Source organism: Mauremys reevesii, linkage group 5 (genome assembly GCF_016161935.1).
Source record: "Mauremys reevesii isolate NIE-2019 linkage group 5, ASM1616193v1, whole genome shotgun sequence".
In the NCBI taxonomy this organism is placed as follows: Eukaryota; Metazoa; Chordata; order Testudines; family Geoemydidae; genus Mauremys; species Mauremys reevesii.
In genome coordinates, this window is record NC_052627.1 from 118,789,870 (window position 1) to 118,814,827 (window position 24,958).

General features: G+C 40.7%; 1 protein-coding gene across 7 annotated transcripts in view; it reads right to left on the reverse strand.

The window, feature by feature from the left end:
* Nucleotides 1–24,958, reverse strand: part of HTT (huntingtin) — a 194,174-nt gene that overhangs the window by 56,159 nt on the left and 113,057 nt on the right. For all 7 annotated transcript variants that reach the window (XR_005599204.1, XM_039540905.1, XM_039540908.1 and 4 more), the window contains 8 exons: nt 24,133–24,371; nt 22,426–22,568; nt 17,756–17,963; nt 15,726–15,867; nt 14,382–14,561; nt 12,217–12,393; nt 11,838–11,914; nt 3,674–3,812 (listed from right to left, as the gene is read on the reverse strand). Coding sequence is in view for 6 of the 7 variants with exons in the window: in XM_039540905.1 (XP_039396839.1) it covers nt 3,674–3,812; nt 11,838–11,914; nt 12,217–12,393; nt 14,382–14,561; nt 15,726–15,867; nt 17,756–17,963; nt 22,426–22,568; nt 24,133–24,371 (1,305 nt within the window). In the remaining variant the exon portion in view is untranslated. The remainder of the gene's footprint in view (nt 1–3,673; nt 3,813–11,837; nt 11,915–12,216; nt 12,394–14,381; nt 14,562–15,725; nt 15,868–17,755; nt 17,964–22,425; nt 22,569–24,132; nt 24,372–24,958) is intronic.

Genomic DNA, 24,958 nt, shown 5'->3' on the forward strand with positions numbered 1-24,958 from the left:
TGGATGACAAAAACCTAAAGGGAATCATTCTTGCTGAAACACTAACAGAATAGTGTAACTCAGATACTGATATGCTTAGAACTGTGAAATTTTTCTTTGGCTATAAGAGAAAGTTCACAACAGCAGCAGAGTAGTCAAAGGTCTGCAGAATCAACCTGTTATCTTTGATGCTGCTAAACTGAGGTTGCCAAGGGCTGGATTAAGGTCCAGATCCTGTTGCAGAAAATCTTTGAAGTGGCCACTGCTCAGATTAACCACCTGAAGCAAACTGAGAAACAAGGTCTTCAGGTCCAATAGGGAGCTGTAGGAATAATTTTGGCCCAATTTCTCCAGAGCATGCTGGCAATCCTCAGCAAATGGAGAAGTGGTGAGAAAGCATATAGTCAAAGGGCACAACCAACTGAAAAATAAAAGCATCTACTAGCCAAGTTTAAGGGCTTCAATGTGTGGAACAAAAATACAAAAAGATTTATCTGGTGGACATCCCATTTAACAAATACCAAAAACAGCACCTCCCAATTGTCATTCTCTTGGAAGGAAGTTTCTGGGTTCAGTCAATTTGCTTGCACATTCAGCTTGCCCGGCGTACTTGTTACTGAAATGGATAGGTGAGTGCTCCTAGACAAAATCTACGAGGTTCTGAACTAAAGAAGAGGAAGATACTCATAGTACCACCCTGCCAGTTTATGTAGGTGTTGCAGAATTAGCCACTGAGAAAACATGAATGGACATCTTGAAGTTTCTGTGCTTTGCAAACAAAGCAGAACCAGACTCCTGGAGGTGGGGAAACGTTCCAAAGACCTAAAAGATCCTTCATGGGAACAAGGGAACTTGTCCCAGTTTACTACAAAGCCATGCCTTAGAGAACTGACAGGGCTTAAAAGTTAAATCAGTCTATTTGAAAGGAACTGCCTTGATAAGTAGGTCCTCCAATTAATGAAAGCTCTGGATTCCTTCTTTCCTCAGTATTACAGTCACTATGACCATTCATCTTTGCAGTAATCTGAGAAACAGATGGAAGATCAAAGGGGAGATCCTCATTCTGGAAGTCATTTTGTTCTGTGAAAAACTGAGGGGTGTTGTCTGAGCAGGTTGGATGGAGATGTAGACGTAGGTCTCTTAGTTCCAAAGGAATTTACTCTGAGATTATGGATTAAAAGAGCAAGTGGTTGAACTCTGAACCTGGACTTCTCAAATGGATTTGCTAGGGATGGGTGGGGGCGAGATCCAAGATGATTCAAAATACCTCTTTGGGGTCACCATAAAACAACAGGAGCAAGCAGATTCCTCTCGGACAGGTTGAACAGCCATAGTGCTGGGTTTGTAACAGTTTGTTAACTGTTTCAAGGAGCGTGTCTTTCAAGGACAACATGGGAGGGAGATAGCAATGTAGCATGGGGTGAAAGAAGAACTTTGAACAGACAAATTAAATCCGTTTCATAACCCATCTGAACTGGTCCAAACAATGAAGGAAGAACCTCCATTTCCTCTACAATGAAAATGCTAAGGGTTTCACTGTGAAACCTCTGACTCAAACTAAGCAATGAAAGGGATACAAGTATTCTCCCTGGACAATTGGATCTCAGACATATGGGGGGGAGGGGTTTCCTTTTCCTGTTTTGGGAGTTGAAGCATGCTAGATCAGTAAGTTCCTTGATAACTGTATCAAAGGTCTCTCCAAATAGCTTGAGCCCATTAAAGGGAGCTTTGACTAAGTGTTTCTGGAGGTGGAGTCCGTCCCAATTGCATATTGAGATATTATGCTTCATAATGGTGGAATGTAGAAGGGAACTGATATAAGAAATAGACTATGCAATATGAAATACTATGGACAAAGAATGGGAGAGAGAGCAGGTATTTAAGGAAAGTTTTAAGAGCCTCGGTACCAACAACCTTTTGTTTTGACAAAGCTGAAACCTGTCAAATTTATGACAAAAACCATGAAGGTGACCATCAGATCATAGCTGCTTTGAGCACTTTGGCACTTAAGCAGAAGTTTCATAAAACCTGCTGAGGGAATGTTCATTAAGCTTGTCTACAACGTCTGTGAGTGGCTGCCCTTCGTAAGGAAATTGTTTCACTTCAGCAGAGGTAGACATAGTCACCTCAGATGACAGTAAATGTAGAGAAACTGTCCTGTTGGATTCTATAGAGCTTCTGACATATGTCTAGTGGATTCCTTTTTTTCCAAGTGAAGTAGAGCCACTCAACCAACAATCTTTTTGTTGTACACTGGTAGAGCTGATCTAATTTCCCTCATTTACAATATTTTGGGGGTTCCTCGAAGATCTAGGATGGAGTGGATTTTTGCCAACTAACCTTTCCAATGCAGAGTCAAAATTCATGTCTTCAGCCTACTTGGACTCTGAAGAGCTGGAAGAAGTTAGAAGGAGAAAGCTCTCTATCTATGAAGGATGTGGTATTGTATTTCCAATAGTTCTCATGTTATTTGAAATTTCTGGAGTAGTTTCTCATATGTTCATTGGTGTAGGGTGGAAGGGGAAAAAACAGTCAGGGTCAGAGGAGGAGAAGGAGTTTCTGAGAAATACACTCTAGAAAGGGCCATACTAAGTGAGGAGGAGGAGGAGGAGGAGGAGGAGGAGGAGGAGTCGTCAGATGTGGACGGGATAAAGCCTGAGACCACGTAGGGCAGGTCACCACTGAGGGGAAGCATGTCATCAATACTCTGGTCTAACTGAAACACAAGGAAGGTAGGGAAGGGAATCCTGGAAAAACCCAACTAAAGAGACTACCAGGTCGATGGAAGTGGCTGGGGTGAGGATCCCAACACAGGGGACGGTTGTTTAATTGGGAACCAAAGGAGTATAGGACTGAAGTGTTCAGGAGGTGCCTTGGCTGAGGGAACAAGGACCACTTCATTTCCCTCTCTTGCCCCTAGAGTGGAATAGTGTCCTATACTAGACATGAAGAAAGATAGTAGGTAGACTGGCTGTGCGACACAGATGAGTGGAGCTGCACATATGCCCCACAGTGAATGGATCAGATCCTGTTGAGTAGGATGCAGTTTCAGATAAGACCAAGACATGCTAGCCTCAAAGCTGCTGGAGACTCTTGTAGGACATGAACACGGTAGGCCGATAGAGGACTGCAAAGAGTACCAGATGATAGGCTAATGCCTAAATAAGACATCAGCTGTTGGGAGCCAGGAACTGTGTGGATTTGCTGACCCAATGGCTAAACTAGGGACTGCACTGAGGCAAGTCACTGTCTTGTTTACTTTCAAACTAGGAAGACAAAGAGCAAAAGCACAGCTGAGGTGGTCAGAGATGAGAAAGATGGTACCTATAAGTCTATTAAGGAACCAGTGAACCGTTCTGAAGTAGCAAATGGACAAAAACAAACAGTCTCTTGCAAATAGACATAACATGCATCTCTTCATCAATATTACAGGCTAAAAAGTTTAAATTAAAAGAACTGCACAAAACAGTAAGTTTATCACAATTAGATATAAATGTATGTGCGTGATATTTGGTTAAATGCAGAATTTAAGAATAGGTAGCTGATATTTACCACATTATTCAGATTTGTACACAGAGCACCATATGGGGATTAAAAAAAAGCTTCATTCGTAGACATATTTTACTAATAAAAGCTTGTTATAGCACAGATAGCAGATGTGTTTTCCTATGAAATATTCTAAATATGGCCTTACTTTGTCTGGAATTACATTCTCTAAGGCTGGTTGGTTTTCCCCATCCAGTGGGTGTGAAGTAACCAAAGGTGAAGGGCTAGTTGTTTCTGGAGCTACTGTAAGGCGAAACCTGTCCAATAGCGAGTAAAGTCTTTGGTGTCTGAAAACAGATAAGCACACATCAGAAAATTCAAATTTTAAAAGGAGAAAGATCCAAGAAATACAGGTAAGGCACATACTCCAAATACTTTCAGAAAATAATAGTGAGTAAGAAAGATAACTACTAGTTCAACATGCCAGAGAAAGTGAATTTTTCAAGTGAGCTTTACATGAGATCAAAGAGTTATACATTTAATCCAAAAATGTAATACACAATCTTCAAATCAAGTTGTCTTTAGAAGCTGGTCAGGAATAAAGAGGAATTTTACTGAAAGTCATTGTTTATTTTAGATTAGTTTTAATTCAGAATTGCATTATGCCTTACAGCTGCATTATGCTTTGGAGTCCCATCCCCTTCCGCCCCACAAAAAAATATATATATATTTAAAAGAGGACGAGGACAATATGTTCTATAAATAAAGTTAACCAATACCGAAAAAAAGAATTTTTTTTAATAAAGAATACCTATTTTACATTATGCTACAAACATTTAATATCCCTGTGCTAATTACCTGGTACTGATATTCCACTCTTATCACTAAAACTAAATTTTCCACTTTTCTACATTATCATCCAGCAGCTACCTATCACAAACTGAATTTGAAGGAAGACAGTTACTCATCTTACAGTAACTGTGGTTCTTTGAGATGTATTGTCTATATATATTTTCCACTGTTAGTGCACATGCATCCCATGAACTCAAGTTTACATTCTTTTGGCCATCATTTGTCTGTTGGGGTATGTGCCCTGAGCATCCTCATGCCCTCAACCAAGGGCTTAAAGGGCAGGGCAACCTCAACTGCCCTTCAGTTCCTTTGCCAACAGGTTTTAATCTGTCGTCAAGCGATTTAAAAAAATCGCAATTAACTACGCTGTTAAACAATAACAGAATACCATTTATTTAAATATTTTTGGATGTTTTCCATATTTTCAAATATATTGATTTCAATTTCAACACAGAATACAAAGTGTACAGTGCTCACTTTATATATTTTTTTATTATAAATATTTGCGCTGCTTTAGAGCCTACAAGTCCCCTCAGTCCTACTTCTTATTCAGCCAATCACTCAGAGAAACAAGTTTGTTTACATGTGCAGGAGACAACGCTGCCCGCTTCTTTTTTACGTTACCTAAAAGTGAGAACAGGCGTTCACGTGGCACTGTTGTAGCTGGCATTGCAAGATATTTACATGCCAGATGCGCTAAAGATTCATATGACCCTTCATGCTTCAACCACCATTCCAAAGGACATACGTCCATACTGATGATGAGTTCTGCTCAATAACGATCCAAAGCAGTGCAAACTGACTTATGTTCATTTTCATCATCTGAGCCAGATGCCACCAGCAGAAAACTTATTTTCTTTTTTGGTGGTTTGGGTTCTGTAGTTTCTGAATTGGAGTGTTGCTCTTTTAAGACATCTGAAAGCATGCTGCACACCTCGTCCCTCTCAAATTTTGGAAGGCATTTCAGATTCTTAAGCCTTGGGTCGAGTGCTGTAGCTATCTTCAGAAATCTCACATTAATACCTTCTTTGCATTTTGTCAAATCTGCAGTGAAAGGTTCTTAAAGTGAACAACATGCAGGGCCATCATCTGAGACTATTATAACAACATGAAATATATGGCAGAATGCGGGTAAAACACAGAGCAGGAAACATACAATGCTCCCCCAAGGAGTTCAGTCACAAATTTAATTAATGCATTATTTTTTAACGAGTGTCATCAGCATGGAAGCATGTCCTCTGGAATGGTGGCCAAAGCATGAAGGGTCATGCGAAAGTTTCTTATTGGCATGTAAATACCTTGCAATGCCGGCTACAAAAGTGCCATGCAAAAGCCTGTTCGCACTTTCAGGCAACACTGTAAATAAGAAGCAGGCATCATCTCCCGTAAATGTAAACAAACTCGTTTGTCTTAGCGATTGGCTGAAAAAGAAGTAGGACTGAGTGGACTTGCAGGCTCTAAAGTTTTACATTGTTTTGGTTTTGAATGAAGTTATGTAACAAAAAAAAAATCAAATCTACATTTATAAGTTGCACTTTCATGATAAAGAGATTGTACTACAGCAGAGGTTCTCAAAATATGGCCCGCGGACCAGCAATGGTCCACGAGTTCCATTCAGGTGATAGTTCCCTCTCAGGTGCGTGCCTGGGCAGCTGCACACAAGAGAATGAAGGGCCACACACCTAATTAGTGGAGCCACACAGTCGTGGCTTCACTTATTAGGTGCCTGGACCCTGGAAAAGACACACATGTAAGGTGAGGTGGTGGCCTTGGGGAGAATAGGGGTAGGTGGGAGGGAGCAGTGGGGTGAATAGAGGGGGTGCGGGGAATTTGGGACGTGCAGGGCTTCAGCAGCCAGAGAAAGAGGTGACTTTCCCCAGCTCCAGGGCTGTGGCTGCTGGGGAGAGACAGCCCTCCTTCCCAGCCCCAGCTCAGAGGCTGCTGCGGCAGGGGAGAGAAGGCACATCTATCGCATTAGAAAGGTAAGACTACTGATGCTAAAATACAAGTTGTGTGCTTTTATTTGTAGAACATAAAAATGTTTATTTTTATTTTTTTATATAGCGGTTTTATCCAAAGCGCTTTACAGTAGTTAGCTAATGGTACAAACAACATTTGGAAAGATCAATAAGTGGTCTGCTGAGATCCTCAGCAATTTTCAAGTGGGCCTTAAAAAAAAAGGTTTGAGAACCACTGCACTACAGTACTTGTATGAGGTGAACTGAAAAATACTATTTCTTTTGTTTACCATTTTTACAGTGCAAATATTTGTAATCAAAATAGTAATATAAAGTGAGCACTGTACACTTTGTATTCTGTGTTGTAATTCAAATCAATATATTTGAAAATGTAGAAAAACATCCAAAATATTTAATACATTTCAATTGGTATTCTATTGTTTAACAGTGCGATTAAAACGGCGATTAATTTTTTTAATCACGATTAATTTTTTTTGAGTTAATCACAGGAGTTAACTGTGATTAATTGACAGCCCTAGTTTTAATCAGACTCAGTAGTAGCAAGGAAGAAAGGTCATAGAATATGTGTGGGCAATACATCTTGGTGAACCAGTTACTGTAAGGTGAATGATTTCTTCTTCTCCTTTGAGTGTTTGTCCATATATATTCCACTGTTGGTAACTCATGAACAGTGACATAGAATCACAGAAAATGGATGACAGGAATCTATCTAAATGACTGTAAGACAGCCCTATCAAAATGAACATCAGATCCTGATGCTTTCACTATGGAGTAATGCTGGATAAAAGTATGCACTGAACCCAAATAGCTCCCTACATATCTCTAGTACTGGAATATATTTAAAAGAATCTACAGAGGTTGCTTGCACTTCTGTGGAGCTATAACTCTCACCAGTGGGTCCAAGTTATTTCATAGCACATCTTAATACAAATGGAAATACAATTCCAGAGTCTCTGTACTGTATTGATATGAGCTGACCTTTCACCGTAAACTATGCACAGTCTGGGGGGATGCTCTAAATGGCTTAGTTCTTGTCAAGTGGAAAGAAAATCCTAAGAATAGTTAGGGTGTAAAATTTAGCCTTCCCTTAGTTGGAATGCGGTTTTGGGAAAAAGAGGTAGGTGTATTACACGGTTTAGATGAAAGTCAGAAAGGACCTTTGGTAGAAATTTCAGATTAAGTCTCAAGGTTACTCTCTAAGAAAAATCTTGGCATTAATGCTTGTATCTTACCTACCATTTTGGCCAATGTTATTGCTTTTTGTGATTTTTTTTAATTTCATTGTTTCTTTATGAAAAGCAAAGTACAAAAAGTTAAGATATTTGTAGATTGTATATTTCCAAATACTACACACTTCATGGATCTCCAACAGAACTATGCAATTACAAAATTTTACAACTTGCCAAAGCTGCAAGACCAATACAGAACCAATACTACATAGACATAACATATTAGGGTGGGGGTGCAGGTAACAGAAATAAAACAGAAAACACATGAATAGGGAGTTGAAGGAGTGAGGCAGCAGGGGAGGGAAAAAAAAGGATGAGGAGAAAGGTGGGATGGAGGTCTGGCGTTCTTTGAGCAATCTCAACATTTTTTATCCAACTGTATCTAGAAATAGGTTCCAAATTTGTTCGATTTCATATAATCATTTCTATGGCAATAACTACCTTTTCTTTAACTGACAGCTCAGACAGATCTGAATACAACTGCTCTATTCTGGGTGGAAGCCTACTTTTTGTACGATCGTGCACTTGGGGTTACCATTGTAGCCCTCAAGAAACAAAGTCTTTGTGGAGGAGTTAAACCCAATTTAGTAGGTAAATAATCCAGGATATAATTTTTGGCTGAGATGTGGCTCCTGAAGCCGAACACTAGTTTAACTCACCTCCACCTCTTTCCACAACTACCTGATTGTTGGATAGCCTCATAATATATGCATCATGGATTTTTTTTGGGTGGGGTGGGGGAAAAGAGGGATTACAGAGCCAACAAACATCAGAGGATAAGGCCTTTATTTTGTGCAATGTCTGTGGCATCCAACACATTGTGAATAAATTGTTTTGTTACATCAAATATAGCCCGAAATCCCACAGAGGCATTTTTAACATGGGGCAACATGCCCTGCCACAGGAATTCTTTTAAGGCAGTGTTTCTCAAATTGGGGTCACCGCTTGTGTAGGGAAAGCCCCTGGCAGGCCGGGCTGGTTTGTTTACCTGCACTGTCTGCAGGTCTGGCTGATCGCAGCTCCCACCGGCTGCAGTTTGCTGCTCCGGGCCAATGGGAGCTGCTGAAAGCGGCGCGGGTCAAGGGTCTTGTTGGCTGCCGCTTCCAGCAGCTCCCATTGGCCTGCAGCGGCAAACCGCGGCCAATGGGAGCCGTGATCGGCCGGACCTACGGACGGGGCAGGTAAACAAACTGGCCCTGCCTGCCAGGGGCTTTCCCTACACAAGTGGCGGACCCCAGTTTGAGAAACACTGTTTTAAGGGCTATGATAAATCCCCTTCCCATGCCTTCAAAAAGAACTCCAGACTAATGAAGTTCCTTGTCATTAAAAAAGTATACATAGTGGATGTAGGCCTGGAGAGGTTATGAAACATTTTTAAGGTTCCCAGTAGTTCTGGGGCCCCTGGAACCCTACGGTATCTGGATCAAGTTGATATATTAGCAAGTATTTTAGTCCTAAGTACTGCCACTTCACTGAGGGAGGCAGGTCATTACATCGCTTTAGCATTAGAAAAAAAAAGGACAAAACGGTTATCACTGACTAATTGGGAAATCTATATGGTTCCCTATCTCAACCAGTTCTTCCAAATTATAGGTTTGTTCTCAATTTACAAGTCTGAGTTGCCTCAAATAGGAGCTTTGGCAAGACAGAGGACAAAAAGGGTACTTGATAGGCCAGACCCTTCATGTGGCCACCACTTTTCTTCACTGGACAGAGAGAGGAAAAACAGTTACTAACCTTTCATAACCATTGTTCTTTGAGATGTGCTGCACATGCCCATTCCACTCTGCGTGTGCTCACGCCTCGCACAGAGTCACCAGAGATTTTTCTCTTAGTGGTACCCGTTGAGGCAGCTCATGCACCCTCTGCTGCCATGCACTGCTGAGGCAGATAATAAAGGACCCAAACTGACCCCAAACCCCCTCAGTTCCTTCTTTCTGGAAACTCTGATGTAGAGGGATAGAAGGGCAGGTTGCAGAAAGGACACATGAAACATCTCGAAGAACAATAGTTATGAAAGGTTAGTAACTGTTTTTTCTTCGAGTGACTGCACATGTGCATTCCACTCTTGGTGATTCCCAAGCAGTTAAATTGGCAGAGGGAATCAGAGTTCATGTACGCACAGACCAGCTTGATAGTACAACTTGACCCAATTTGGCATTACCTCTTAGTGTTGGGCAATGGTTTAATGGCAGGAGAAAGTGTGCACTGATGACCAGGGTGCTGCTTTACAAATGTGCAGGATAGGGATCTGTGCAAGGAATGACATTAAAGATGCTTGTGATCTTGTGGAGAGAACACACAACTAGCCAGCTGGTGAAATGCCTGCCAGATCAAAACATGCTTGCATACAAGAAGTAACCTAAGATTAAATTCTCTGAGATTGGAAGACCTTTCATTGTGTTTGCAATAGCCACAAACAGTTGGGTGGACCACCAAAATGGTCTGGTCCTGTCTATGGAAAATGCCAGTGCCCATCTAATGGCCAATGTCCGCAGCTGTTGCTCATCCCTATTTGCATGTGGTTTTGGGTAAAATTCAGGAACTTCAATTAATTGATTGATATCTACAAAACAAAGGGGAAACAGTACAGTGAGCAAAGAGGCTTAAAAACTGTAAATTCCAACTCATACCCACAGATGGCGAGAAAGAAATGAAAGGTAGCTAGGGTCACCCTGCTTTTTATATCCTCTGTTGGAGGCATGAGGACACCCAGGGTGCATGCGTGGACCACAACAGACATTGCTGGTCAGAAAATCCAAACTCAAGTGCATTAGGCATATGCACACCAACAGTGGAATACATATGGACAAACAGTCATAAAAGAACTGTGTGTTTTCGTAGGAAAACAAAAACAATAAATTTGCTTCGTTACCAATACGTAGGAGACATTAATCTGCATTAGCACTAAAAGTTGTTTTCTTCACTGGGCTACTTATGTTATTCAATCAAAAGTGAGTGAACCAAAACTGCTGATTTAAGTTCAGAGCCTGTCCTTATGACTGATTTCCACCAATTCTATGAAATCACATTGACACTGACATTTTGCAGTGTTCTGTATGGAATCTGAAGTCACAGCTCTTACAACTCAAATAAAGTTTCAAATTAGCAGAGCTTTTAAAAAAATTAATCTATTTTCTTCATAAGAAGTTTAAATGCATAGTTCTTCTGATAGACATTCCACCCCCAAAATATGTAGAAACTAGTTTACCTTCTACTAGCTAATGCACTGAATGCTACGTAAGACATGCTTAGCAATATGAAAAAAGAATAGCTTATGGTATGTTGCAACAACAGGTCTGACCTTTTTTATCTATCTGTCAAGCAGATAATTTTTCTGGCATACACTTTGTCCCCATAAGAAGAAATTCAAAAATTGTCTCCAAATGTACCCAAATAGAGACAATACTGGCAGAAAGCACATCACTGATAATACTGGGCATGAGCCTCTTACAAACCTTTTCAAAATTCAACTTAAACATTTCTTGCTCTTAATATTGCTTTTGGACTTTTGTTACTATTATCAATAAAAAGTCTATACCACAAGTTATGTCGGGAGTTGTATGATGGAACAAGTCTTGTTAACTAAGCTTATCCCAATGCAGGCACGAGATAACAATATTATATTCTTTTTACCAAACCATTTTACAGTCTTGAGCCTTAAATTCTTTCCTCCCCACCACCTCTTTCCCCCAGGATACAATAAACCCCTACTGAAGGCAACAAGGTTATTCTTAACCAGCAGTTGTGAGGAGCCAGGTGAATCAGGCTCCTGACCTTTACAAGGCTGTATAAAAAAAACAATAGTAACAGTTTGAATCCTTCTACACAAGCAAGATTAAACTGTGCTATAAAATAGGTGTGCTCATGTGATAACATGACCTGGACTTGGTCTGAACTATTTGTCTTCGAAATACTCTATGAAAATTAAAATCACTATTAAGAATTTAGAGTCTTATAGAGGGTTTCCTCCCCCCCACCTCCATTATAGCCAGCCAGCAGAAGATATCCTTGCAGATCTCCAGGTTGCACTGTTGTTTTAAAATTCATCTACACTAAAAATTCTACTCTGTCAAGGCAACTAGTTATAACATGGTTGTTCCTCATAGAGATACCATATGGTTTCCATCTTGCAGTACAGAAAGGGCCTAATCATGTTTTAATTGGGTACTCAAGTCATGGCAAATCTTTGCATGCCTCCACTGTTATAGACATAACTTTAAAAAGCAGTGTCACCTCATTAAAAACATGCATGGTTTGCACTTATTACAAACCATGTTATGACAAAAGTGACCTATTACTAATATTTTACCTTGGTGCTAATCCACTGTTTTGAAGATATTCCTGAATTCTATCCAGTTCTTCAACTGGTAACTGAGAAACGCTGTTCTGTAGAAAACAGTGACAAAACAATAGACATGAAGCACCAACATGAATAAAACCATTCATATGTATTTTAACAGACTAAGAAGAGCAAGTAAGAATTATTAAACAATCTGGAGACCATAACACAGGATGAAACTGAATCACTCAGGCATGCATGCTAAACACAAAGTGACATTCTGTTTTTCACTTGTCACTAAACATCACGGTCAAGTAATTAAAATGTGCTTTAACTTAAATCACATTCAATTATTTGCTAGTATTAGCAACTCTAATTTAGAGACAGGTATATTTACTTTTATCCCTACCTGGAAAGTTGCAGCCAAAAGCATTTCTACTCGACGACAAGCAAGTGTGTCAACCATGCGAGCCAGCACACGGAATGGAGTACACAAAAGCTTGTCCACATACAACATTAACACAGCACCAGACTGGCTGAGATGAATGCCCTCTAAGCATTGCAGGGTCTTCTTTAGTGTTGTTGGCTAAATAGTAGAAAAAACAATTGTTACATTTTTTCTCATCTTATTTATTTTGTACTGTAACACAGTTAAATAGAAAAGGTGCTGGAACAGATGGACCGTGCTAAACAAGCAACTGGTTCCAATGCCTAAGAGCTTATAGACTAAAGGAACAGTGGTTACAAAGACAGTACAGCAGAGAAAGTTGTGTAAAAATTACTATTTAAACAGGTTTGAGGGCAGGTGGGTTTTTAAATTTTTTTTTTAATTTAAGGAAGTGCAGAACAGGGGTTGGTGAGCAGTAACTGGGGTGCTGTTCAATTGTACAAAGCAGCTATAAAGAAGACATGAAGTCTGAAGTGATGAATGAACAAAACACGTGATCAGAAGTGGCACAGAATTTAGGGAGCAAGAGTTAGTGTAGTAATAGGAGAAAGTGAAGACAGAGGGTCTGGAGTGGAATTAAAGAGCTCTGGAAGTGACAGACAGCTTGAATTTAACGCGAAAAGGAAATGAAGCAGACCTTAAAAGGAGCACTGAGAAAGGAAAATAGCATCTGCAGAGTTTTTCAGGATGGGAGATAACAAAAGGCATGTTTAACCATGGAAGGGATAATGCCTGTGCAGAGGTAGAGAAGGGAGGTAAGAAAATGAGAATAATAGGCGTGAGAAGGAGAGCATAGTGGCAGATAATGTGGTTGATAAAGAACAGAAGGGATACTTCAGCACTAGAGATTTGAATGAGGGGATGCAGAGAAAGAGAAGGTAAGTGTTCACTGTTTATTTTAATTTTCAAGCAGTTTGTGAAAAGTCTTGTAAAACAGCTTGTAAATTAAAGCACGGCTGTCACAAACCTAAACTTTTAAAAGAGAAACTTCAGTGAATTAACCTATCTTAAAATAAGTTTAGTATTGTTTAGTTCCCTCCACTCCCAAATATATGCACATTAACCTATTTTCTAGCAAGTCTTCCCCTGCTTGTGACTTCAAAGAGATGAATATCCAGACAAGGGAAACAGCAACAAGTTCACAAATCTTCATGCAGAATGCACAGCCCATTAGTGTAGGATTAGGGAAGAGGGCACAAACCAGGATTGCTCTTTTATTACTCTTTAGTCTTGTTACGGTCAACATGGAGGTGAACTGAATCTTACTTGTTCTTAGGCATCAGCAGCAGAATTGTCTACTAATTTCCAAACATCTGTACACAGCCATTGAAGGCAAAAGGTGCTGCAAAAATGTCACCAAGGACTTAATTTGCAGAACTTTATTACTTGTGATGATGCACAGGAAGGAAGGAATGTAGATTGACTGACCCCAGTTGAATTTATTGGACTGGCAGTTGGGAAAAAAAGTTTTAGTACTTTCCATAGCAAATACGCTCAAATTATGAAACAAACATGGATGCTTTTTACAGGGTTTCTTCTACACCTTTTAATTAGTGTGTTTTCAATTCAGGAATACAATTTGTAGCTAATATACAACATCAGTACAGGGGCTTCTAAAAGTAAAACAAGATTCATATGGCATTTATGATTTGATTAATCTATAACACAGCAACTGACAAGGTATGTTTGCACTCTGTGGGGCAACAGAAAGGCTGTGAAGATGAAAGATTGAGTTTGTTAATAAAGAGGCTTGGGATCACATAAATTAATTTCTCTCCAAAGGGTTGTAAGCATGTGGGGAAGTGGACGCAAAGTTTTTAGTTATCCAATGTCTAGAGTTTCTTTTTATTTAGTATTAGTTAGTTTATTAGTTAGTATTAGCTTGTAGGCTCTTTGGGGACAATCACATCTACCTACTTGTGTGTCTGAACAGCACTAAGCACAATGTAGTTCAGATGCTAAGAGTTGTCTTTTGGCACCAGTGTATTACATATAATAAGTTATGCACCAACAACACATTTGGTGCTATAAAAGACCCAGAAAGGAAAAAGCATTCAAAGTGTTTCCAAATACAGTTAACAAGAAGAGCCTTTTAATAATTAAGTTTAGGCCTAAGTCAAACTTACAGTTGCGAGGTTCTCACACCGAGACTGAATAGCCTGGATGAAGAGACCACTGGCTGCTGAATTCCTATGAACAGCACTAATAAAGTCTTGTACAGGAGGCTCATGAGACAGATTAATCAGATCTTGAACATGATTCACTATAAGCCATGTCAAGTGTTCTGAATCATGTAGGTTTTGACACTATGGAGAGAAAAGGTAAAATGGATTCCATAATTCTAAAATTACCAACATTACTACCCACATATGCATTTCATTACTAAAAGAACAGCAGAAACAATGCAATACTAATTATACACAATTAAAAGCAAGTAATTTTCTTTGGAAAACCTGAACCACATTGTGTTAAAAATATTCTGTTTACAAGTGTGCACATTTTATTAACACAGCTTTATTACTATGATCGTTTGCATAACAACCTGATCTTTTCTTTCAACTGTTGCAAATGCACCTGAAGTCATAATCCTCTATTTGCAACAAATTGTTTCAACATCCATTAAGTCGTAATCATAAAGACGATGAATACTGGTAGAGAACAACTGGAAAGAACTAGTAAACTCAAAGACCCTGCTTTTATGCAACACTTTTAGTAATAATGAATGATAGATACACATTCAATATATATCAGAATTGTTTCTGCAAAGGCTCAATGTTTGTCTGTAGTTTTTGTTTCCTTTTAAAGTGAATGCCCCATATCTTTCGTTGCAGCTGAACTATTTATGCCTTCTGCAGTTAATGTTTCTCACCTGAGGCAGAACAATCTGTTGGAAAGTGTGCTAATATCAGTACAGAGACTGACTCCTGTAATGCTGTGTTTGAGAGCCCATGAAGTCTGAAGCCATGGGAGTTGCCCTATTTCTTAGCGCCTGAACAGAACTGGGGAATGCAGTAGCAGAGTTAATATATGTAGGAGGGTTTAAGGTGAAGAGAGTTTATTCTAATTATGACATGCAGAAACAGTCATTCTCAGAGGGTCTAAACTTTTATAAGCTTCTTAGTAGTCTCCTGAGATCACATATGTAAGAATACAACATTCAAGACATTATTGTTATTTACAAAGAATAATTCTGTAGACAACTAAAATTCAGTGTAGAGAGAATGCTTAGGCTAATGCATGAGTATCTAAAATAATCACACTAATAAGATAAAAGGAGCATCCAGTTTCAGAAGTGAAAATTGATATATAAAAATTCCATGTAGTTCCCCCTGGAAGTAAATATGACTAAGATCTCTCATTTTTATTGTGATCTACGTTTAAAATAATCTCACACTGTACTTCAAAGATAAAGTACCCAAGCAAAATCCCCAAAACACTTATAGGTTTAAAATTCACAGTTCTAAACTTACAACATAGTCACAAAAAAGAATGAGTGCTCCTCTTCGTACTATCTCTCGATTGCACATGCCAAATTTGGATTCCGAATCAAATTCATCACTGTCTCCAGATATCTGAGGGCTCAGCAATTTAGTACTGGAAAGACTGTGCCTCCTGCAAGAAAAACATGTTTTATTGCTAATATTTCAGTTAAAGTAGATACTCAATTTCCATTTTAAAAGGAACCCATTTTAAGCATTCCTCAGTATGAATTGCTTTGTCATTAGTTCTTTAGTCTCTTGTGGAGTGTTGTGAATTACATCTCATCACTAAGGCTAAGATTTTGTCATGGTTATTTTTAGTAAAAGGCACGGACAGGTCACAGGCAATAATCATAAATTCACAGATGTTGTGACTTATCTGTGACATTTGCTGCTGCAGTGCTGGTTTTCCCCACCACCATGATGGCGGAGAGCTATGGGGCCCCCCCTCCACCCACGACGGCTGGGAGCTGCAAGATGACCATATTTCCCAGAGAAAATAGGACACCCGCAGCCGCTCGCCCGAGGTGTCCCCCTCCCCCAACACTCCCAGTGGCCCCTCCACCCCCCCTTACATGGCTGTCGCCCGTCGCTGGAACCCTGAAGAGGGCCCCCTCAGGAGTCCGTCACCTGTCACTGGAACCTTGCACCGGACCCCCGGTGCTGGAACCCTGCCAGGGCCCTGCTAGCTGACAGCTCCAGAGTCCCGCAACCACTGGGACTGAATCAGAGAATGTCATGGAGGTCTCTGAAAGTCTCAGATTCCATGACTTCTGTGACCTCCGTGACATAAACGTAGCCTTACTCATCACCCCTCTTGTTCAATACGTATTAAAATGTGGCTGACAGAGGTGCCTGCAAGGAGACATGGGCTACAGAGCATTCCATGTAATGATAAAACGCAGCACTTCTCTCCATGCAGCTACAGTGATTGAACATCTAATCCAGTGTTGGGCTAAGACAGACACCCAATCCAGATAAAAGGGAGCTGATGCTGGTAAACTGGGGGAAACAACAAGAAGAACTGACAGAAGTTCTATTAGCCCCCTCATAGAGGGGAGGGATAGCTCAGTGGTTTGAGCATTGGCCTGCTAAACCCAGAGTTGTGAATTCAATCCTTGAGGGGGCCATTTGGGATATGGGGTAAAAATCTGGTCCTGCTTTGAACAGGGGGTTGGACTAGATGACCTCCTGAGGTCCCTTCCAACCCTGATATTCTATGATTCTTAACTGATACTGTATGTCCCACAGCTTGTTATTCAATTTTGTAATTTGCTTCTTTCAGACAATCAAGTTGCAGCTAGGGCCAAGACCACTTTTTCTAATCTAGATCTGACTATGTTTGGGGTCTTTTCTTTCAGTTACAGATCTCACAACTGTCATCCATTGTCACTCAGAGTCTAGACAATGCAATGCTTGTACTCTACCTGTCTACCAGATACTATTTTATAAGACCCTTTGGAAACAGACCATTTCAAAAGAGAGGATTTGTTATGCAATGGCTGCTTAGTGAATAGATCTTTCCATTAATATACTCCACCAGTGCTCCATGATCTGCACTTGTTGTGTAGCAGTTGGAGGGTGAAATAAGATGTTGATATTGACCTATAAAGCCATAAGCATCCTCGGATCTGATAAGACAGCCCTTTCCCCAACGTAGTATTTCCACAGTTGTAATCAGAGGCACTCAAGGTGGAATCCCCTCCTTTTAAAAGGGGAGAGAACAACTGGCAGGGAGTTCTACCTGACGTGCCATCAAGTATGGAATACACTCTCTCTCTTGGTCTAAAGTAGTCAGACTTTACTGACCTCATTGAACACTGCAAAGATGGTACACACTCCTTTACAAGTACAGTAATTTCTTTAAGTGGTTCTAACGCATATAGTACTCAAATTCTTAACAGCTGAGAAATTCATATAAGCTACATTAAAGTCTTTTAAATAACTGAAGAAATTAAAAATCAGTATGATAGACAGTCTTATAACAGCATACCCTTAGTTCATATTAAAAACAGCCTTACTTTGGTGTTTGATGCACCTCTGACCACCAGCTGTAGTTAGTGTAATTGACAAGAAGTAGGATTTGACACCAGAGGAGCACTAAAGAAGGGTGTGTGGGAATCATGAACTGAACAAGACCACTCAGACTCTCAAGGGTATAAAAACTACCATCAGATCCATCTCCTGTAAAAAGCCTGCTGGCAGCAGCTGTGATTCTTCTGAACATCCCTGAAAACAAACACACATACATTAAGGGGAACCATATATGCTACCATTTGTACTGAGAAAATTTAAAAAAACCCTCATCAGTTACACAGTATTTGGAAAATTTAAACTGCTTCATTTACAACCAAGCAACCTAACCCTCAGCATTCCTGAGGGACACCTAAAATAAATTAGATTTTCCCCATTTATAAATGGGGATATAGAAGCAGAAATATTAAATGACTGTCCAGGGTCACAGGGCAAACCAATGACAAGAACTGGAATTAAACTGAGGACTTCTTGGCTCTCAGCCTCCGATCCCATCCTCTAGACCTCAGTCTAAAAAACATAACACTAAAGTAATTAAATCACACCACAGATGTACATCTTAGTTATAGTAAACATTATAAAAGTCACATGTATCAATATTTTATTCTTCCTGAAATTGTTGATTAGCCAGGGTGCATTATTTGTAGTGAGGTAGTGCGCAGAGGCCCCAATCAAAATCAGAACCTCACTGTGTTAGCTACTATACTTACAAAGGAAGATAGAATGTAGGCTCCTTTGGGTAGGGACTAAAGTGGGAGGTTGGTAGACTTCTCTGCCTAGATAGCTATTGAGGGTGTTCTGCAGGCTACACCTATACTACAAGTGATTCAGCAGCAAAGCTGAAGTGTCGCAGCTATGCCACTGTAGCATTGTAGTATAGACACTCCTTACAGCAAAGGAAGAGGGTTTTCCATTGCTGCAGTAAATTCAGCCCCTGGAGAGGTGACAGGTAGGTTGATAGAATAATTTGTCCATTCTTTTGGTGTCAGTACCAGAGGTTAGGTCGGCTTAACTATATTTCTCAGGCGTTTGAATTTTTCATATCCTTGAGTGATGTAGCTAGGTCAGTCTATGTTTCAGATGCAGACCAGGCTCAGATAATCAGTTGTAATAATGCAGTGGCTACAGGACTTGGATGTAAAGCTTTGTGCAACAAGCAAAACTATTAAATGAGGGGGGAAAATCTTTGCTCTGTATGCTGAGTAATGGTCTGCAGGTGGAAGCAGTTGTGGCAGAGCTCTCCTTCTGTGACCTCTTGTCCTTCAGCTTGCTCCTTTTATCCCTTTTGCCACAACTGGGGAAGGGAAATAAATAGATGGGAGGAGCTCAGAGAACAACTATTCATGTAACAAAGCCCCTTTGGTACTCTTAAACAGAGAAGAGTGGGGGGAGGGGAATCGATTTCTTACTGCTGCTGCAGAATCAACTATAAATTCTAGAATAGCAATGGATAACAAAGGAACTCTGCAGTGCTGCTCTGTTTGCATGGTCAGAATCAGAGCACCAGAGTGAAGCCGTAAAGGCCACAGGCCAAGTCCCAGAGCCATGTGGACAAGTCTGAACTGCCTCCGGTATTTGGAGGAAGAGAGGAACAGTGCAAATGTCTCACAAGGAGACGATATCAGAATCCAGAAATGCATGTTGTACTTACTTTCTATTAGTAATATCATCCCCGAACTACTACCAACCCGTTCTAGCTACTTGCATGTGTAGTAAGTGTGACATCTAGTGACTGGACATGGTGATGCACATAGCTATTAAAGATATCTACCTTAGCTTTGTCCTCTATTTATCCTATCTGTTTACAATAATCTACTGAAACCTTGAAACTGTAATCTGTTAGTTTCAGTAGTACTCACAGTGTGTTAACAGCCATACACAAAGAAAAATACATTTCTGCACTCCCAAAGAGCTCACATTCTGAACCAATATAGCACAGAGGCTATGGAAAAGGGGTAAGGGCAATATCCGGCTACACCATAATACGCAAGTTTGACAGTACATTTTTATATTCCCAGACATAAACTATATTAAAATGCAGCTAAGTTAAAAGTATATATGTCAGCAACTTAAGGGTAACAAAAATTACAAGGTTGTGATAATTACAACAAAAACAAGCTTTACAAACCTGGGAAATTCAGGGTTAAGGTTAAACTTAGGATAATTCTAAATCTATTAAGTCATGAAAGTGCATAGTTAAGGCATACAAATAACCTTCATACCGCCCTGTAGTGGCAGCCTATGACAAACATACTGTTATTAGTGCAGAATAGTGTTTGTGGTCCTAGATGAAACTGATCCTTGATATTAGGTATTAGATTTTTTCATTTCTCTCTCATGGTGTCACTAAAGAGCAGAATAAAGATTTCTTGCGGGCCTGAACAGCATTTTCATTGAGTGACACAATATTTTTTTATTTTTCCCATTATATATATATATATATTTATATATATATATATATATAAATATAATTGTTCAGTTTTATGAATGTTTGTTTCAATTATTATTTTACTGATGAAAATGAATCATTAAATATAAAGAATAAATAAAAATTTTAGTTGGAATAAGCAGTAAGTGAGGAGTGGAGAGAATAAAATTGCCCCGTGGGGCCAGGGAATAGGTCTCTTCTATGGGACTAGGGAATGGGGACCACTATTTTGAATAAATCTTGGAAGTGGTTAAAGTCATCTGCAGTGGTTGGGGGTGGAGGGCATAATTGTCTTGTCCAGTGTACTGGTGAGGTGTTAGGAACAGTGTCCTCTTCCTGCTCTGCCATGAGTTCATCCCTTGTCTCAGTAGCTACAGTCTCCAAGGGTGGAGGCAGGGATCCAGCATCTTCCCTATATGGGCTGGGCCACCTGCTGTAGTGCCTTCTGTAAGACCTCCAGGGATCCTAGTATGGCCAGTGCCCAGAGAAGGTCATGGGTGGTCCCATATGTGGACTGTGATATTAATGGTCCAGCTGCCATAGGTGTTCTGATCAGGGAGGAATAGTGAGGGGGAGAATACCCCTTCAACCTCCTCATCTTCATCGCTCAAGAACGGTGGTGCTATTGGAGATAACTGTTGCTCCAGTACTGACGGCCCCAGTGAGACATCGGTGCCCAAAAGAGGGAGCTCCACAGTCAGGGAGACCAACAGAGCCTTCTGGTGCAGAGAGCTTCGTTGCCGAAGAGTGAGGTGCCAATTGTATCAGGAGTGCAGTCTGTCGGCGCTGTTGTGCTAGCAGCATTTGGCTGCAGCATCGTAATCAGAGCAGTTGTTGGTGCCGTCTCCTTTAGCACTGTAGATGGTGCAGTGGTGGAGCGGGGCAGCTTAGAGCCCTTATACTCCGCAGCAGAGCGCTGGGTTCCGGCAGCAGCAGCAGCCGCCGTGCAGGTGGTGCCGGAGGTGCCCAGAGTATCAAAAGTAAGGCTCAGTGTTTGTCACAGAGGTCACGGAAGTCATGAATTCTGTGACCTCCATGACTTCTGCAGCGGCCCATGTAGCTGGCCCAGGAGCTGCCTGAGCAGCTCAGGCAGCCCCTGGGCCAGTCGCACCAGCTGCTGCTAGGGCAGTCTTGGGTACCCTTGACCCTAGCAGCAGGACTTTGGGTGTGTGTGGGGGGGGGGGGCGGCTCACTGGAAAAGCGACAGGAACTCCCCTCCCTCAGCTCCTCGCTTCACGTGCTGCCTTTGCTCGCAGGCACCTCTGCCACAGCTTCCATTGGCTGCAGTTCCCAGCCAATGGGAGCTGCAGGACCGGGGCTTGGAGCCGAGTGGAAGCAGCTTGTGAAGCTAGGAGTTGGAGGTTGCCACTTCCCAGGAGCCGGGTAGGGAACCTGCCCCAGTCCCCAATTCTCTCTCTCCTCAAGCCCCCCCAAAGTTTTAAGTCAGGGGTATATAGTAAAAATCATGGACAGCTCATGGGCCGTGAATTTTTTTTTACTGCCCATAAACTGTCCATGACTTTTACTAAACACACCCATGACTAAAACGTAGCCTTAGTCATAAGTGCTGAACTGCGGTGCGGCCGGCACCAATGAGAGCGATTTGGCCAGGGACCATTTTCTGCTGGTCTGCTCTCTATGAGGTGAAGAGTATGTTCCTTTTTCATCTGGCAAACACTAAAAGCTCTCTGGCAGGCAAAGAATTCTATAAAGTTTTATGACAGTTATTAATCTAAGAAATTCGAAATAAAAAATACAATATAAACATTTTCTTTTCTGACCACCACCTTCGGTGACATTATTGGCCCACTGGGAAGATTTGAGGACTGGCACTGGCCCTAAGATAAATTGAGTTTGAGACCCCTGGGGAAGGTGAGAGGAAATCCAACCCAAGAGTAATGATGCACACTGCATTTCTCAGCTGGAGCTCTTTTGGACATTTAAAAGTACAATGTTTAACGAATGAAAGGTCACCAGTTATAGTCTGCGCTGCTAAAAGGGTAGAGTCTGAAAACAGGTCTTGAAGCTGCGTATACAATAAAAAGTCTAAAGGAAAAGAAAGACTTTGGGTTCTGACATGGACACAAGCTTGTGAGAAGAAAACATTTTATATGCAGCCAATATTCTCAACCTAAACAGATTTTAAACTCATTAAACAACTGATTCAGAACTGAAAAGAACTCTTTTCTTGTCATCATGGCACAACACAACTCATTTTGGGACTATTACCTGATTTGAAGATATGTATTAAACACATAAGCAATGTGCCCAACTCTTGGCAATAGAAAGTGTGCTGCTGTTCATTCATGTCCACTTTCAACTGTTTTGTAGCAATATCTTCCAATAGAATGCCCACTAACTGTAACAAGAACCTAAAAAAAAATCCCACACAACAGAGTCAGGAAAATAAACACAGCTTATTTCCTATCTGTCCCAACCAAGGTTTTTACTACTGCGTTAACAGGTTTCAGCAGGTTGACCTGAACCAAATACAATCCTGTTTAACAGTGCCTCACTTTAAAACTTTCCCCTTAAAGTTCTTCTTGCTGCCTCTACCCACAAGGAAAAAAATCTCAGCTCCAGCTTTCAGACTCATTTTCTAGCATAAAAATTGATTAAAGCAGAGTATTTGCAATGTGTTTAAGGGTCCAGGTCTCAGTTATGCAAAACCTCATCTGCCATCAAATGACAGATGGTCACTGTTTCATTAATCACCATCCTTGCAATCAACATGAGTCAAACACCTAGAACCCTACCCAATGTGCTACATCTTTCCAAGAGACTAAGCCACTCACAACAGGCTTCCACCTTACACAAAATCTTTCCCATCCACCACCACAGACATGAAAGACCCCAAGTCTTCATAACCAAAGACTCCCCTTTCTCTATCAGCTATACATATTAAAGGGGGGAGGGATCGCTCAGTGGTTTGAGCATTGGCCTGCTAAACCCAGGGTTGTGAGTTCAATCCTTGAGGGGGCCATTGAGGGAACTCGGGTAAAAATCTGTCGGGGGATTGGTCCTGCTTTGAGCAGGGGGTTGGACTAGATGACTATGATTCTATGATTCCTAACGTAAGGCATCACTGTGATCAAAGGAATATAGTCACCCAAATAAAGGCCACCAAAGAAAGCTAAAAAAAAAAAAACCCACACAACAACCTGAATCAGACTAACAATCCATTCCACAACCATTCCCCAATCCTTCTCTTAGGAAGTCTCATATACAGTAGGATTTCCAGTCCAAATGTTACGCCAAATCACAACTCCTCCCTGCTTCCCCAAATTAATGTATGGATAAAAACATCTTCTCATAAGGGTCTTAATCCTCACCTGGAGCAATAAAATCCTATCTTAATTCCTTCCCCCTGCAGTAGTACGGTATTTCCAACTCAACCACATCCAAAATCTCTCTTGAATTACTTTGCATAAGTAAGTCTCTCACCCTCAGAAGGCTCTAGATTACAACCTATCCTTTTAAAAGAAAGCTGATCTTCCTCTCCCATGTTCTTCACCCTTTCACATGCACAGGAGGGGAAGTCACCTGACTCATCCCACCCATATGCCACTGAGGCAACAATGGAGACTACAAGCTAAAGTAAGGGAGAAGGAAGAGTCAATTCCCAGGGTGAAATCCTGGTCCCACAGAAATCAGTGGTACTTTTCACCTCAGCATGGGGAAAGAAACCAAAACAGCCCAAAATTGTTAAACAAAAATACACACCTCCATCCTACGTAATACATCCATCAGCACTGCATCCCATTCTATCCCTCAACCTTGCATCCAACCTTAAATCCACCCCGCCCCATGTCCACTCCAGGTAGCATCCAGGTAAATATAAATGTTATGTTTCCATATCACTTGTCACTCTTTTAATACTTAATACTTCACCAAAAGTTTTTTAAAAAAAACCTATAGATTCAGAAGACAACATACCTAGAAAATGTCTCTTCAGGCAGATATTTAGCCTGTTTCAGCTCAATTTGTTCTTCAGGTGTGGGTACATTATTCTCCCCATCCCTTAGCCTGTTAATTGTTTGACATGACAATAAGTAAGGGGAGAAAGAAAGCTCTTGAATACGAGATAGAACTATATCCTCTGTTGATTGTGAAATCAGAACTCTAAGGATAGCTAGGATACCAGATATCCATAACTGAACAGTGCTCACTGATGCCTAAAAAAAACAACACAAAACAGAAAAATGCAGCAGATTAAGAGATTAACAACTGCAATAATGTAATGGAGAACTGACAACAATTAGATCTTATAAAAGATCACTCATAAAGATGTTTGTTCAAAGAAGTGAACATATATGAGGTAAAGTTTTCTACCTTCTCTTCTGCCACTATCATGGCTCCCAAGAGCTGAAAGCTGATGATAGCTCCTGGAAATCAGTTTGGCTTTGAGAGCGCTCAGTGCTGTGTGATCTGGGGAAGGTGTACTTCTGCAACACTTTTGTGAATACAGTTCTCACAAAAAAACTCCATACTTTCTAAAAAATTAAATACTAGGGGGGAATCTTGCTTTGTAACACCTTAATATTTCAACTAAAAAAAGAGTTTAAAATTCTGCATGAGAAAAGCAGATTTACCTATTCATAAACAGGACCCTACCAAACTCACAGTCCATTTTCACAGTCAATTTCATGGTCATTGGATTTTTCAGCTATTTAAATCTGAAATTTCATGGTGTTGTAATTGTAGGGGTCCTGACCCAAAAAGGAGTTGTGTGGGGGTGGGGGTGTTGCAAGGTTATTGGGGG